At 36.2% G+C, this 18,277-nt stretch overlaps 1 protein-coding gene across 1 annotated transcript in view; it reads left to right on the top strand.

Moving 5' to 3' along the window:
• The first annotated feature begins 4,447 nt into the window (after positions 1–4,447).
• Positions 4,448–18,277, top strand: part of suclg2 (succinate-CoA ligase GDP-forming subunit beta) — a 179,348-nt gene continuing 165,518 nt past the window's right edge. The window contains exon 1 of the mRNA XM_028447646.1: positions 4,448–4,565. Within this exon, the coding sequence (XP_028303447.1) occupies positions 4,482–4,565 (84 nt within the window). The 5' untranslated portion in view covers positions 4,448–4,481. The remainder of the gene's footprint in view (positions 4,566–18,277) is intronic.

Raw genomic sequence — 18,277 nt, 5'->3', positions numbered from 1 at the left:
CTGGAGGACGATGTGAGTGGGCTATTTAGCTATTCAGACAAGATCAGCTCACACATCCCACGCTTTCTAACTCCACTCCCTACCATTACCTTTCAGCTGAGCGTGGTGATTGTTTGTTCTGCTCACAAGGTCACATGCTAGATGAAGCCTGAGCGGCTCCGACATTTAACATCCCATGGCGGGCCTTTTACCGTCTGCTGTGAATCAATCAAACTAATGAAAGGAGGAATTCAAACATCCAATTTATCTGAACTCGACACGAATAAAGAGGTTTGTTTTGGAAGAGAATTAAATGGCTGAAAAAAAGTCAACATATTTTTCAGAGGCTGCTTTGTGTTCGATAAATAAGTGTTTGGTTTATTTTCGTCTCTACTTTGTAACGTGAGCTATTGGTTTGAAAGTGTTTTTATCAAAACTTGCTAAATTAAAAATACTCTACTATTATAATATCTCAGGGCACACGGCAGTGTAGTTGTCAGCACATCTGCCTCACAGCAAGAAAGTATTGGTTCAAACAAGTTCATTTTGTTTTCATTTTTTTGAAATAATATGTTTCATTTATACATAAAACTTTTTTCAGGAAATTGACTTTGAAAGTGACTTTGATCTCCTGACTGTCAGTCTTCCTCAGAGGCATCTACGGGTCACTTTAATGTGTCCTTTTGAGTTCTTTCTGGGCGTGGCCAACTTGAGAGTTCTCTCAGGCTGGCCACGCTTCCAGTCCCAGCCTTCAAGATCAGCAGGGTTGAAGGAACATTTTTACTCTCCCACACCTGGGACTCATTTCTCCAGTGACCATGGGGCAACAGGGGCCGTGGCCAGCCTGAGAGGACTCCCAAGTTGGCCACGCCCCTGAAATAACTCATAAGGACACATCAAAGGGATCAGTAGATGCCTCTGAGGAAGACTGACAGTTGCCAGGGGAGACTTGTCAGGAGATCAAAGTAAATTTCATAGTAAATTTCCTGAAAAAAAAAAAGTTGTCTGAATGAATCAAACCAGAACATATTAAAAAGGTATTGGGTTCAAGCCCTGGCGTGGACACTTGGGTCCTTTCTGTGTGGAGTTTGCATGTTCTCCCACCATTCAAATACACTAGAGTCTCTAGATAGCCCGAAGGAGTGAGTGTGAGTTGTTGTCTGTGTGTGTATGTTGCCCTGTGATGGACCGGTGTCTTGTCCAGGGTGTACCTCGGCCTAGAGCCCCGATGACAGCTGGAATAGGCACCAGCAGACCCTGGCGACCTAAAAATAAGCAATTTGGTTTGGAAATGGTTATTAATAAATCTTAATGTCAGACCAAGCATTGCACAATCACCCAAATAAGCCATAATCATCAGTATACAGTAGATAAAAACAAATATGTTTATGCAGTGCTGACAAATTTTATGTTGAATTGTATGCTGTGACACGTCTTGTGTCATTCCTCCTGTTATTGGAAGCATTGTATGTTGAATGTTTGTATGTGTTTTAGCTATATGCACTATGTGATTATATTGTATGTATTGTTGCATGTATCTATTTTATATGAACCGAATTGTTAAAATGAAATGCATGAAATGAAATAGGCAAGGCATGAGCAACTGGCAAACAGAACAGCAACAAAAACACAGAAAAAGACTCAAAGATGCACAAAATGAATGCTAAAACACAAGATTATAACAAAGCAACAAACAAAAAATACTAAAATGACAGGAAAGTATAAAGAAAACCTTTGTGGTTTCTTGTATTAAGGCACATAATGGTTATTCTAAATGATGATATGAATTCTAAAAATGTTGCCACCGGATTAATAATTGTCTGCTACATTATCAACATTTGCAGTATCTTGGGCCTGTATACGAACTTGGATTTCCTCTTATCGGGATAACTTCCAGGATTTATTCTACACCTTGTACTACCAGAATGGTTAGCGTCTTACTGAGGTAAATCACCATGGTAACTTAGGCTCTGTTGTTTATCTAATATCCCTCTAATTTATAATATACTTTTATAACTGATCCTGTTACTCTGATGGGATAGGAATGCATTAGAATAAGCAAGTATAGCTGATACTTTAATAGTTACATCATGAAATACTTTAGTGACAGTCCTATCAACACAGACGTAGTCACATAGGCCGATATTTATTTATTTTTATTTATTCAGTTAATTTCCGACATGGTTGCATTCACAGAAATTCATTTGACATTCAGAGCAAAATCACATCATTTTTTTTTTTTTTTTTTTTTTTTTTTTTCCTTTTGCATGCCGGAAAGGGCGACGGAAAAAAGCATTATGCTTATCCAGATCCGTCCCCTAATTTGAACACAGATAATTTTATATCTAATTATCACAAGGTTTTATGAAGAAAAAAAAGCCAAATTCATAAACCTTATATCAAATGTAAAGCCCTTATTTTTGACTCTTGTGCTGTTTTTGTCCTTCACTGGTGTACATTTAATGTAATTATGTCCCTCATTTGTCCTAACGAGGACACACTCTCAGGGGAAACATATTTCAGGTTTCAATTGTAGTTTTTCATCACGTCATTAAATTAACCATCAAATTAAATTAAACCATTAAATTAGTTTGGATCTTAAAAGTCACCCAGTGTGGAATTGCACAGAGGGACACACACGTCCCTGTATTTTACATAACCTCCACCATCAGACACCTTGGGCTGCCACTCACGGGTAAACCTGCTTGAACGTCAAAAAGCAGTCAAATATTGACACGATGGAGGACAGCATTTCTATTTCACTGTTGGAGGAGCCGGTACACAGAAACATGTCTCAGGAGCATTACTGGTATAGGCACATAAGGACACAAGTACTTTGTATTAAAACACATCACTAATCTAAGCCCAATATGTGACAGGTGTGCACAGGCTCCAGCAACTGCTTATCACATGTTATGGTCATCATTTTTCGACTTGTGATTTTCTTAGTTGTACATTTTTTTTTAATTGCACAGTGTTGTTTTTATGATTGTTTCCACTTGTTTATTTGGTTAATAACTGAATTATTCTGGTTCACCATTTTACATCTTATTTATTTATTTATTTTGTTTATTTATTTATTTTATTTGACAGGGACATTGGACAACAAATGTGTTGCACAGACCAGAGATAGCTATTTTCATTTGTAGCCCCTGGGCAGAGGCAAAGTGACATCAGGTTTATACAGAGAACAATGAGCATTCTTACTTAAGAGTCCATTCACAATATATATATATATATATATATATATATATATATATATATATATATATATATATATATATATATATATATATGAACAGATAAAGCACTGGCAAAAGGATCACCTCAACAAACATTCAAATGCAATATTTACAGTATTTACAATTGCAATTACAATTATTTACAGTTTATAAGAAAATTACCTTCTTACATTTTTAATAATTCCCTGATTAACCAGTTTTTTTTGTTTTTTTTTAATGATCACAAGTCTGACTTCCTTTCAACCACTTCTTTAGGTTAAGTTTAAACTGTTGCAAGGTGCTACTCTCTCAAACAGTTAATGGCAACGAGTTCCACGTCCCGGCAGCTTTCACATAGAAGCCTTCTGTCCAAAGGTAGAGGATCTAAAGTTCACATAACGGTCTCCTCTGGAGGAGGCTCATGTTTTGCTAAGTCCTGCCTCTAAACAAGATTTCACAAACATTCTCAGGGGCTGTGGGGCCAAATCATGAATAATTTTATACACTAAACAAACATTCAAAAACAGGATTAAATTTTCAAACGTTAATAATTTACATTTCGTCACAATGTTACAGTAGTGGTATGAAACAGGGTTTTTGTCTAATGCTTTTTAATCTGGCTGTGTTGCATCCCTAGTTCCTAGACCTAAAGGAGTTGTAACAGACTCTCTCCTTCTCTTTCGTTCTTTCTTTTTTATTTTTATTTAGTTGATTCTCGTTATACAAACAAGACAGGCAGCAGTATAAATATTGCCATAATAGAGTCTTTCTTCTATTAAAACAACAATGGCAATTTTGCTTCTCCTTTTTTGGCTTTGAGAAATCACATGGTTCTTTAACACAATTTTTTTTTTCTTTTACTTATTTTATAATATGTGTATTTTTATGTCTAAGTTTAATGTAAACATGTGTTGAAACTGTTTGTATCCGACTGACCAGGTCAGTAAATGGGTGCATGGCTGTTTAATAAAATAAAATAAAAAAATAAACATAAAAAATTAAAATAAAATAATAATAATAATAATAATAATAATAATAATAATAATAATAATAATAATAATAATAATAATATATATTATTATTATTAATATTGTTACATGTCATGTTTTCTTTCTGTTTTACAAATATACTATAATGATTTTTGCTTTATTTTACCTGTGTTTGCCTCCTGTTTTCAAACCCCACCCCTGTCCCGCCCACCTCTGCCTGCTGGCCAATGAACGCCTCCTTTCTTCCGCGCACATGCTTCAGACGTCACGTAGGTCCGCATTACGTGTCAACATGGCGGCATCCATGGCTTCCCAGGCTGCTGTGAGAGGACTGAGGGCAAATACTTCCAAAAACATACTTCTGGACAAGATTAAGGTAACTTTAGTGCTCGTTTCAGTCAAAAAAGTCCGTTTGTCCTCACACAAAGCTGCTTGTTGTCGGGGGGTTCGCTGTCACGGCTCAGAGAGTTGTTAGTGCAACATGTGAGCTAAGCATGTGAACACAGAACATGCTGACTGATCAAAGAGCACAGGGACCCTACAATGTCATTTAATACATGCTATTATGTCACTAATGTTTACCCTTAATGGTGACAGTTCGTGTGGCATATGGTAAAAATGATAAATGATTTAATTAAAAGTAAGAGATATAGAAATCGAACTAGCAAGTGCATGGTTTATTAATAAAAAGTAACAATTTTTGTGAATTAAGTTAAAATATTAAGAATAAATTCTACAATTTTCAGAGTTATTTTAATTTTCTAATTACGTTGTTATTAAATGTTTTTAACAAATATTTCTGTATGTTGTTCTATTATAGGAAATAAGCAAATAACATTTCCATCTATCGATTTTCTAACCCACTTTTTTTAGGGTCGTGGGGCAAATAAGATTTTGCAGAAATATTTTAAATTAATTTAATTATGTCAAACTTGTCAAAAAAAATGTAATACAGTTAAAGCATTGTAGAAGAGTGTTTTGCTTAATAGTATGGTAACAATTTCACAATATTGAGCAATATGCGATAAATCGAAACAGAATTTTTTTGTGTGAATGCTGAGTTGAATAAACAATCACCCATTCATTGTGACTTGCATTCCAAACACCATATTTCATTCCTGATATTCAGATAGTTTATAAAAAATATAATATCAAGCTTTAGTAAAAAAAAAAAAAAATAAAAAATCATGTTGTTTAGACATAAAACACAGCACAGAGACTTCATGGGAGATAAGGCCAGAGTGCAAAGATCAACTCCTGCACTTTGATCCCCATTGCTGCTCACAAACTTCTCACCTGATCAGTTTCCTTTGTGCACATGATGACGGTGACATTATTATTTGTATAGTTATTATTATTGCTTTACACCATGCTTTTCCACAGCAATACAAAATGTTCCAAATTCTTGCTGCTGCACAAATCATCACGTGATCTGTTTAGCTGCGATTGATTTGCAAACAAATGTGTGCTTGCAAGGAAGACCACGTGATTATATCTTTCACTATACTATTAAAAGCTTCCTAATGATATCTTTAATAGTTCTGCATGCTTGTCTATTGGCAGTGGTTCTACTGTACATCTTAGTGGATAAAGGCTTGTAATGCTGGCTGCTTGGATTAGTAGGACAATGTAAGGTCATGTTCATAATGTAAACATGAAATCAGCCATTATTTATAGCCATTAGCTCTTTCACCCTGTTTAGGCAGTAAGTAGGTTTGACTTTATTTAAGCAAATGTCGGGACTTAGACTTTCCATTTGACATTTTAACCAATTCCACAGTTTACCTATTTCGGCGTCAGTTAACCCTTTTTACGGCGGGAGACACACAGGATTATGGCGCAAGAATGTCTGTTTGCTACACTGCTAGACGCTCAGCCACCTGTTTTACGAGATTAACACCATGGAAATGTAGGATTATGTCCCAAACATGGAAGTTAGGGTTTAAACAGGGGGCAACAACCTCTCTGAAACTGTGAGCTACTTCAAAGGTACTAATAATAATTCGAACACATGATTCATTTTCATGGTTTTACTTGATAAACTAAAAGGTAAGATTATAGGCAAGGCAAGGAAATTTTTTTTGTATAGCCTATTTCATACACAAGGCATTTCAATATGCTTTACATGATTTAAAATAGTGCAACAGAAAAAAAAAATTACAGCTTAAAAATCAATACAAACATTTAAAATCGGCAGTAAAAACATGAAATCAACAGGAAAATGATTAATAACCTCCCTCTGAGTCATACACAGGAAAAGAGAGTCTATACCTTTAACTTGGATTTAAAAATGTTCACATGTGATGCTGACTTCAGCTCTGTTATGGCATTATGTTCCACTTCTTTGCAGCATAACAACTAAAAGTAGCATCACTGTATTTACTATGAACTCTGGGCTCTACTATCTGACCTGTGTTCATAGATCTGAGAGACCTGCTGGATTCATTTGACATATTTGTCACATTGTTTCAGTGAATATTATCTTTTAAAGATGGTTAATTTAATACAAAAAACTTGTCAAGTGCAGAATTATTTAAATCTACTAAAGCTCTAATACATCCAATGTAATATTAATTCAATTCAACTTTATTTACTGTATATAGTGCTAATTACAACAATACTCATCTCGTAGCGCTCATCACACATTCTAAAACTGTAGTAGAAGAACACCATAAACAAGTTTTTGCTCAAAGTTGGACTAATCCAGGGAACTCATTTTCCAATTGAAATTTTCCCAAATCCCTTTTAATTTTACCCAATTTTGTATTATTTCCATTTTTGTGTTAAACTGCTGCTGTCACCCTGACCGTGAAGTCCATCCAGGCTCCTCCCCCCCAAAACAAGCAATGCCACAGAATTCACTCACACGTGCTGTCCCTAATGAGACGAAAAGCTAAAGGTTGCGTAACACAACTAACGTAGTGTTGTACATCACAGACGATATGATCAAACCGATTTTTACTTTGGCTTTGTATCAGTTTTGTTCACATTTTGCAGCTGTAATTCATTACGCACAGGGATGCAAAGGCATGGAAACATTCTGCTAATTTTCCACAGGAACCTAAACTCAGAATTTTGGGAATGTTCAAAAATATCAACTTTTCATAGGAATTATTTATTGGAATTACCAAGAAATAGAGAATAACTTTGAAATTTTTAATGGTGATATTTTAGAAGATGCTAAAATATATTTTCCAAACTATATTTAACATCCCTGATGAGGGCGAATCGTTAATTCTCATGGAAAGTTTCCAACTTTTTGCAACCCTACTTGAAATGTTAGATATTTTTAATTGTATTATTATTTAAACAGCTATTCACATTTAAATAATTCATTTTAAAATACTCCTTGTACCAGTTGATTGCAATAAATAAGTGTTTGTTTTTGAATAATCCCAAAAATTCCTGACCTTAAATTTCTGTGGTAATTCACCAGAGTTTTTCCTCCCCTTTGCAACCCTAATTATGCATGTTTTGATATTATGCAGCGGTCTGCTACTAAAAGTGCCTTGTGTAGTGTGTAAGAACAAAAATCGATTCAGTGATATATCGCGATATTTCAGCGTGGATTATCGTATCGATCCAAAATAATTCCAAATAGTTTTTTTAAATTATGTCTTTAATTATTAAAATACTATTTATACTATTTGTGCTAACATATGTATAGCACGTAAACGCCCGGTCACTAGGTATCAGTGAACCACATCAGACCTTGTTAAACTACCTCTCTCCTCAATTTTAGCTGGAAGAAGCTGGTTGCACTTAATTTAATAAAACATACTGGGCACTTATACAGATGTTTTTGTTTTAAGAACTTAGAATCAAAATCTGTTGTAGAAGCAAAAGTTAAACTTTTTAGAAAAATGTAATTTGACAGTTTGAAAAACATACCACTTGTTTTTGATATTGGCATTACAGTTAGTTATCATTTACCGTACTTGTTCTCACAAGATTAAAAAAAGAAATAAAATTGTATTTTAATTTACACCATTTTGTAACTGTAAAGGTGACATTTAGGGATGTAACGATTATTCGTAAGGCAGTTAAAAATCGATTCATAGGTATAACGATTCACATCGACGCTGTGAAAATTGAATCGCAGTACTTTTTTTAACCAGCAGAGGTCATTGCGGCGGGCAAAATCTGCTAATACTTTCTTTCTGGCCGCCTTCTACTCTTAAACACGTTCATAAATGATTCCTTACCCCTTTAGCACCGAAAGAATATCTGTAATATTACGTGAATATCTGTAAAAGTCACGTTTTTCTATTAACTCTGTCTGCTAGCATAGCATCTCTTTTTCACTGCACTTAGCTGCATCCCAACCGACCACTGGGTTACTATCGCCCTCTGCTGGTTCAAACAAATATCTGACGCAAATACAGTGCAGACTGTTTTTTTTTTAAGGTCCAATTGTTAAGTCACAAAATACATTTTCAGTTGCACTTTTAAAAAGAAAAAGAACTATAATGCAGTTTTGTATTGTTTACTATGGAACCAGAATTGAAATGAATAGGCTTCTTCATTTGTATTATTCCTTTATTTATTTCATTCAAGATTAATTTGTAGTTAAATTGCATTGTTTGAATAGTTCATCAAGGGATTCTTTTGACAATGAAAAATAAAAGGAAAATAGTACAGTATTTTCTACTTTTTTTCCCCCAAAAAATAAAGGAATATTTTTCAGTCATTTAAGTACAGTCCCATTTTGTAAAATGGATCGTGAGAGAATCGTATCGTGAACCTAGTATCGTGAATCGAATCGTATCGGGAGTTGAGTGAATCGTTACATCCCTAGTGACATTTATAATTATTGATATCATGATATACACAGTATACCATATTGTTAAGTGTTAGGATATATCCTATTGTGACATGTGAATCATATTTAGGGTTTGGCACCGAGAACCGGTTCCAAATAGGAACGTGCGTGCGTGTGTGTGTCTGGCTACGGTTTCAGTTTGGACCGCGGAGCGGAAGAGAGATAGGAATGAATCACCGGTAAATAAATCCCAGTAAAACTCTGAAAAACAATCACCAGTAATAAAGTAGCTCCCTGGTAAAGATAGTAGCTCTAATAACAGGTAAAATGATAAACTGGTGAAATTACAGCCTATACATGCAGTACGGGGACGCATTTACTCCACCTCTGGGTCCTAGCCTGTTCTGTTTACCGAGGTCTGTGTGTGTGTTTTCTTAAGTCCGTGTGTGTCCGTGTGAAAGTCAGCATGTTTATGCCTTCGTCCATCCACTCTTTTCTTTATATCCATGTCTTTTAAGGCTTTTATTAAATAGTGTTGGCTGTAGTCCAGGCTGCCGCCATCTTGGATTATGGCGTCACCAGCGCGTCATCGCGGCAATTTGCGCAAGCACAAAATGACCCAAATAACTGTAAAGAGGTCTTATATTAGTTTATTTTCTTTTTAAAATGGGGTTTTTTTGTGGCTTTAGACTCCAATTACATTTATGTAAATATGATCTTCCCTACAATATAAACAGGTTCACAATATAACTATTTTTATAGTTTCTGTTTCCACTGTATTCATAATAATAATAATCTTTCTCAACAAGAACTATTGATTGATTTGTCACATGACTGCTCCAGGGTTTGAGTTTGTTTTATTTAGTTTCACATCTACCTGTAGCTCTTTGTTTTTTACACTGCTGCCAACTTGTTTGTAGTTTTATTTCAGCAAGTTCCACTTTTACAGTTACAGTTGGGGACTTTTGTAATTGAATACCCTAGTTACATGACAGCAACCAAATTAAACTGTATAAACTAATTGAATTAATAAAAATGGCCTGTGTAAAGGCTTTTTCAAATAAAAAATTATCCTGTGAAATCTGTGACCTGTTGACCTGTACAACTCAAAGAATCGGAATTGAGAATTGTTTGGAACTGGAATCGAAATTGAGAATCGGAATCAGAATCGTTAAAATCCAAACGATGCTCAACCCTAATCATATTGTATCGTCAGATTCAAGGCAATGGACATCCCTAATGTGTAGCATTTTACACCTGTTACTTTAACCCAGCAGTGTAAGGAAAAAACTATCCAGATATGGTTTTTGGTTCATATCGCCCAGCTCTAGATTTAGGTATTTAATGCTGTATCTAAAGTTTGGACTGTATGTTATATTCTAGTTTAAGCATCAATAGAAATATTTATATTTGGGATGTGACTGATCGTTTCAGCGAAATGAGCAAAAGAGCGTTGTTTGTTAGTTGCACTCCTGCATATCTGCCTGACTACCTGTCTGTTTACTACTGTATGTCTCTCATGGGTGAGGTGATAAGAGTAATGAACAGGGATTCTCTCTGGTCTGTGTAGCACAGCACTGGAGCCTGAACAAATTGACTGGCAGGTATTGCTGCTATAGATTCAAATCAGCTTTGACGGCCTGTCAACCAAACTTTAGAATTGAATTTGCCACGATGTTGTTTGGAACAATAGCCAAGAAATAGGACTATTCAGATTTAAAGGCTTTAAAGGAACCCAGCGGGGTGCTGAATGGTTTTATAATTCTTTCTCACTCACTGGTGAATTTGTAAACTTCAGGAAAATATTTTGTGTATGCTTAGGGAATTCCAGACAGTGTTGAAGCCCTGTGTGGTTTCAAGGGTTAAGCAGAGAGGAGAGATCTCAATGAGACCACAACTTGAATATTTTACAGAGGGGGTGGAGAGCGCTCGGCTTCACGACGACTTCTATTGCTAGAACTTCAAACGACAAGAGGCTTCCCCATCTGTCTCAGCAAGAAGCCATTTACATTTCCTCCCTGTGAGGGATACTGTGGGACCAACTTAGCTCTAACAGGATTTGAATACTGTTCACTAAGGTTAATAGCCATTTCTGTAGCTGCTGAGGTGCTTAGGCTCTCTCAATAATTTAGAAGAGCTGCAGTCATTAAAAAAAACATTGCCCAGCCTCTGAAATGAGGATGGCAATAATAAGCACATTCCTATTTGCTTGACTTCAGCTGTTGTTATGGTGAAGATAATGAGGGACAAAAAGGGAGTGATGCAGAAAATTACTTAAGAAAACAACATTAGCGGTTGCTGACAGCAATAATTCATTAAAAAGTGTATTATATTGACGATTATGCCCAACGATTCCGTCATCTTTGAAATTAGACTTTCAGATGTATCATGAGTGGAATTTGGATTTGAAAATCGAGCATGCCTGAGGCTCCTTGGTGCAAGTCTCTGGGAACTCAATTGCTCTCATCAGTGCGTAAAGAATTAGGGTAATTCCCTAAATTGGTGCATGATTTTTATGTTGTCTCTGCCATAAAGTGTAATTACTGTGCGTTAGAGCAAAACTACTAACTACTTTTTCCCTGTGGGCTATTGCATGGAAATTAAATATTTTATTATCATGACAAAATAATGAATAAAAAAATAAAAAACACAAGAAAAAGTCTCAGAAAGTAGATATGGTGAAAGAGCTGCCATTTGTGGCATTTGTCCTGTATTGGAAAACCTGAACATGAATCAATATAATCTGGGATTCAACAAAACCTCTTGATTTCAATGAATAGCTTTTTACTAGAGGACCCTTGGTCACCCCATTTATATCGCAATTAGGGCAAATTTACAGGAAAAAAACAAAATGCTTAGATATGGCCTGGCAATTTATGTGGACAACTTTTTTTTTTATGTAAGTACACCTTAAAACATTGATAACTTTTTTCTGCTGAATACATATATGATTAGGTATAAAGAATTGTAGTTTATTGATCCTTGTCCCACTCTTCACATTTTAGTCTAAATATTAAAATTTAGCATCTAGATGTAAAATGTCAACAGTGAATGCTTTCTATGGGTTGAACGCTACTACAATTTAATTTTGCTATTGGCTCAGATTAGATCAGTGGCCATGTTTACATTGGAGTTTTAATTCCTCTTTAACTCAGAATTAAAGAAAAATCCTCTTTAAACTGACTTTGTAAACACTTATTTCCTAATGTAAATTTAATTCAGAGTTCAACTTAAATCCGAATTAGGTGGCTGGTTTATTCCGATTTTAATTCCGAATTAAATAATTCCTCTTTCTTGTAATTCCGCTTTAAGTTAATTTTGGTTGTTCTGCGCATGCGCGGCTTGCCGCGATGACTCGCTTGTGACGACATAGTCCAAGATGGCCTCCCGGACTGGAGCTGAGACTATTTATTTATAATAAGAGCCTCAGAAGACATGGATATAATGGTAAAGTAGATGGACGAACTGTAAGCGTAAACGTGGACATTCACACGGACAAACAGACTTATTATGCACACGCGGACATCGGCAAACAGAACGGGCTTCACCGGGGCATGAAGCAACAAAGCTTCACTAATGACGCACAGATCGTTATAAAGTTAATTTTTCACTCATCATCTCCTGCTCCGCGGATGAAAGTGAAACTCTGTGTTATTGTCGAGCTTCTGCTTCAAAACTGCAATCAAAACAAAATGTAAAAACAGTTCTCATGTGGTCTTTTATGTTGTAGTGGGAAAAAAAAAGGTTTTTTTTTTTTTTCCCCAATAGATGTGAATGTGTCACGTTCGCCCCTGTCCAATCAGAACCTTTCCCAACCCCCAGACCTAAGGTGGAATTGAATAAAGCCGAATAAACCGGTTTTCCATGTAAACCTCAATTCGGAATTACACTTTAATTCGGAATAATTTATTTCCTAATAACTAATTCCGAATTAAAAAAAACATGTAACCATGGCCAGTGATGTCTTTTTTGATCAGTAACATCGCTACGATCAGTACCATCAGTGACATCGCTACGGGGCTGTTGTGAGTTACTGTGTTGTGAGTCTATATATAGGTTATTTTGCTGGCTGTTTATAATTAATTATTTTATTCAGTTGTAGAATATGCTTATGTTTTAGTTGAACTGGTGGTTATCTTGCACTTTAAAGAAATATATATACACAGTGTGTATATATATATATGTTATTTTGCTGGCTATTTATAGTTAATTATTTATTTTATTTAATTGTAGAATGTTCTTATGCTTAAGGATAAAATGAGTGTAACACATTGGTTAATAATAAATGGGCCAGTATTTCTCATGCCTACTGTTGCTAACTGTTGTTCTCTGTGTATTAACGCTTGATCAAGTCTTTTCTAACATTTCACACTAGAAAATAAGTCATACAAGTATGTAAGATCCGTGGTGATAAAGTGTCACTTCAGTATCAGTCAATTCTCAAGGTAGCGATATGTTATCACATCGGAAATGGAAAAGTTCTGTTGGGACAACCCTAATTGTGAATATATCTGCATTGGTCACTTAGATTCTGCTTTACCTTACTCACAAATAGCCTCAGAAGACTTTGTTCAATGAGTTTGACATTCTACTTTGTTTCTTTGACTTTCATGATGTATTGTGAATGGTAAGCAAACAACTTCATGTAATTAACTAGATAGTTAATTAGAATAAATAAACAATGTTTTCTTTTTAATGCAAAATTGTGATTTTTATTATTTCCGTGGGAGACTTTTCCTGCCCAAATAACTCCCCAGGGTGCAAAACACATTTGCAGTTTGTGTAGTGTCTGCCGACTGACTTGGCAGTGATGATATCTACAAGATCTTCCTTCCTCTTTTGAGGTCCTTGTTTTGCCTGGCAATAAGCCTTTGGATAAGATAAAGTATCCTCAGATTAATTTGGATGCCTTTCTCAGTAATTTAGCAGTTCATTTTTTCTCTATAAACTTATTCAGCTGTGACAATCATGACAAACATCATCAGTGAAGATTAATGAGGTTGTTCGGCAGCAGCCGTGCAAGCCTAAACCTAATAGAATCCAACCTGGTTGTGCCTTTGTCCCTTTGCATTGCTAAGGTTTAGAGCTGAAACTAACGACTATTTTAATAATCCATTAATCGGTCAATAAATTAAAGATCGTTCAAATTCAGCCATTTTCTTCTAAAGACATTAAATTGGTCATAAATGTATTCCCTAAAACATGTACAAAACCATTCAACCATTTAGAATTTAATTGTGGAGCTGGGCTTCACAAACTGTGTTTCAGATGTCTGTGTTCTGGATTTAATGGGCGGGTCAGAAATCATAGTCGCGTTACATCACGGAGCCCTCATTAGCATAAACCCTGAAGCCCACCAAACGTCTGGGGCCTCCAGCGGGCCCAATTCGGCCCCTCGCCAAAAACAAAACACATATTCAGACTCGATGGAAGAAAACACGTTCGCTGGTACCACATTTTCCATGAAGTTAGCACTTTTCTTTTTTGCCTCTAGCGGGCGCTGTTCAAACTCTACCCGGGAGACATATTCAGACTCGGGCGAAGCACATCGTGGCCCGAGCCGAGCACTTTTGGTAAACCAATGGGAGAAGTAGTATCAACGCTGGAGTAGTGTTGTCAAAAAACTCAATACTGAATAAAGTATCAACACCAAAAAGTGAGTATTGGATACGATACTCACTTGCAAAAGTATTGATACTAACAGCGCTGTGTTTGTCTCATATCTATGGTTCATCTCCAGTTTTTTTTCCTCGCCTGTTTCAATTGACAACTTTATTTACTGCTGCAGGCACAAACAGACACACGTACAGCTTAATACTAATTACTTACTAATTAAGGCCCTATAAAACCAGGAATCGTTAAATGGACAGACTCAACATGAAACGGCGTCACCGTGAGGCAAGGAACGTTTTTTTATGGGGAAATTTTTCGGGGACCACTGATAAGGTGCACCGCCCTACCCCCTCCTGCCCTGACTGCATTAAACACTGCCTAAAATACATCAAACACTGTCTAAAATTACCCAAAGTAACCTGCACAAATCATCACTGACTCTTAAACACAGAGCATCAGTGCCCGTTTAACTTTGCTGTGCCTGTGAAACGTCCGTTTCTCATCAAGTGCAGCAGTGCTTCGTGAAAACATGAGTCAGCTTTAATCAGCTTCACCTGCTCAGAGCATGTAAACATCTCATCAGAGCTACAGAAGATCTGTGGATAACATTGTTCTGTTGTTGTCGACGAGACCATCGATGCCATGGATTGTAGAGTCTAAGACATTGTAAGTTAATAATAACTTCTGATACTGTCAAATATTCTGCCCCCTAGTGGTGAAAAAACGGATTTCTATTTTTGTGTAATCATTATGGCCTGGAATGATGTCATTAGGATCATTTAAATTGAGTTTTGATAAACTTAATTTAAATTAACCTAAACAATAAACCTGATCAGATTCAGTAAATCATTGATCCCTGAGAGGAAATATGGTGACTGTGACATTAATGCAGTTCTCATACATCATTATATGACATAAATAATTAAAAAGGAGCAGTCAGAACAATTCATGTCACTACAACTTAAATCTTCCTTTTAATTGTATCTTACTTTATTTTTTACATACATTTTTGTTTATGTTTTTTTATTAGTATTTATTTTGTGTTATATATTTTTTATCTGAAAAAAAATTTATATTTCTAAAAATAGAAAACATGGAATTTGGAAAAAAAATCAAACAAATTTTATAGGGCCCTCATCATAACACTGAGTTAGCTGATGTCGGCACAGCTGCTGCTAGGGGGCAAAGGGAAAATTTGCTAAATTTTGTTATACTTTCTCAAAAAAGTTTAATAGTTTTTATTGTTTACAAGTGTTCTTAAATGTTCCACTACATTTTACTTAATTTAAAAATACTTTGTACACTGTTCATAGTTTGTATTCTCAACTTTATTAAAGGAAATTATGCTTCTAAATGTTTTGTTTTTTTGCCCAGTGGTATCGAAAATAGTATCAAGTTTTTTTTTTTTTTCCTGAGTATCGATATCGAGATTGACATTCTAGTATTGTGACAACCCTACGCTGGAGCCACTTTCACACTGCTCTCTCCCACAAGGTTAAGGTTAGTACACAGAGACGACGCCCTTCACCCGCATGGGCGTGGTTCCAGCACCTCTAACTGACACGACCCCAGTGTTTCAGAGCAGAGAGAAGTGCTTGTTTTTCCATGATTTTGAGATGTAATTTTATATACTTAGTGATTTTTTTCATCTTTCAAATTTGGCTCATGGTCAATGGCACGTTTCTGTGGTGTGACAAACTCATAACACAATTTTATTTCTGCTTTACTCAGACTATAAGCGATTAATCGATAAATGAAATTTTTTTTTGAAACAGTTTATAAAGCTAATTTAAACCCTGCTTAAGCTGATTAAACTGAAATAAGTGTCTCACACACAATCACTGGCGCGCACACAAGCAAATACTCGCACACACAATAACACAATCACTCGTGCGCCCGCACACAAACACTCTTCGCGCATCCACACAAGCACTCATGGTGTGCACACACGCAAACACTCGACTGCGCGCACACACTAACACTTGTGGTACACACACACACAAACACTCTTGGTGTGCGCACACACACAATACTTGTGCGAGCACACACAAACACTCGTCGTGCGAGCACACACAAACACTCGTCATGCCCACACACACAAACACTTGTCGTGCACACACACAAACACTCGTCGTGTGCGCACACAAACACTCGACTGCGCACACACACTAACACTTGTGGTATACACAGACACAAACACTCTTGGTGTGCGCACACACAACACTTGTGCGAGCACACACAAACACTCGTGGTGCGCGCGCACACAAACACTTGTGTGCGTACACAAAAAGCTCTGCAGGTGATGCAAATGGCTCAGCATCGCAGTCAATGACATAGATCCCACAATACAACAAATCGATAGATAGAGGTCGACTGATATGGGATTTTCAAAGGCTGATGCAGATACCGTTTATAAAAAATAGAAAATCAGCCGATGGCTGATATCTAAAGCTGATTTTGGAAGCCGATATTTGAGGCAGACATACTTTTTTATTAATTAAAGACAGTTAAAACACTCTTACTCATTTTTTTTGTTGTATATTCATACATCCGAATGGATGTTTTTAATCTAATCTAATCCTTACTAAGGTTCATTTATGTCCTATTACAACTTTTTCAGATACGATACTGATATTGCAACCTTCAGTATTGGCCAATATTGATCCAATATATCAGCACAAATCATTAAGGATACATCAATTTCCTTGATTTTGGGGGATCGGCTATCGGCCGATTCTTGCATATGAAATCGATCTTTTCTATCAATCTTTTCTATCTCTGCAAAGGTGCGAAAGTCAGCCAGTATTTCCTTCTGCTGTGAGATGACTGACTGGCAGGTCATGTGTGCACGTGTTAACAGCTACAGCCACCTGGAGCACGGTCGACCTAGCCTGTCGAGCCGGCAGTTCAGCAGTAGTACACAAAAGAGAGAACAAAGGATCACAATTTGTAGTTCCTGTAACACAAACATAAGCCGTGGTGGGGCTGCAAACGAAAAGTTACAACAAACTTAATTTATCATTTAAGAAACCACCACACCGCAGAGTATTGCAGCATTTGAAGCTAGCAATCAAGCTAATGCTAAAGCTAGCGGGAGCAAACAGCCAGTCAGTGGCCTGTTAAAGTTTTAATCGGGCCAAAAAAAGAAGACAATACCAGAACTTGTCTGACCCTGTCCAAACCCGACAGAACACAACCCAATCTTGTCCGACCCGAATGAAGCCAATGTCTCTTTAAGTTCGAACTCATTTCAACCAGACACTAATCACATCCATTTATCTATCCACAAAGCTGCTGCATTTGGACATTTTTTCTTTTTGCACAAGGAAAATTAAGAAACTTTATTGGTGGTTTAAGATGTTTTGTTAGTTTGTCCTATTGATTATTATTTTATCATTTACTTCAAACCTTGTGATTTTCTTTATTTGTAAAACCAAAATACTGCTGTGCACTTTATTTTTGGCAAAGTGCTCCAAACAGGTCTGCAGTGTCACCTGTTGCACAAGTTTTGTTTGTTGTGAAAAATGAAATTCGAAAGGAACTGACACAGTATAATTTAGTACTTTGGACAGCAATGCTCTAAACTTTTCATTTATATTTGAGATATCTACCTCATGTGCAGTTAAAACAACAAGTTTGTATTGTTTGACGGGTATTGTTCAGTGTTATACAATAAAATAAGATTAGAACATTGAATGTGTGCTGTCAGTTAT

This window comes from Gouania willdenowi, chromosome 5 (genome assembly GCF_900634775.1).
Source record: "Gouania willdenowi chromosome 5, fGouWil2.1, whole genome shotgun sequence".
NCBI lineage: Eukaryota > Metazoa > Chordata > Actinopteri > Blenniiformes > Gobiesocidae > Gouania > Gouania willdenowi.
This window is presented reverse-complemented; position numbering and strand designations above follow the sequence as displayed.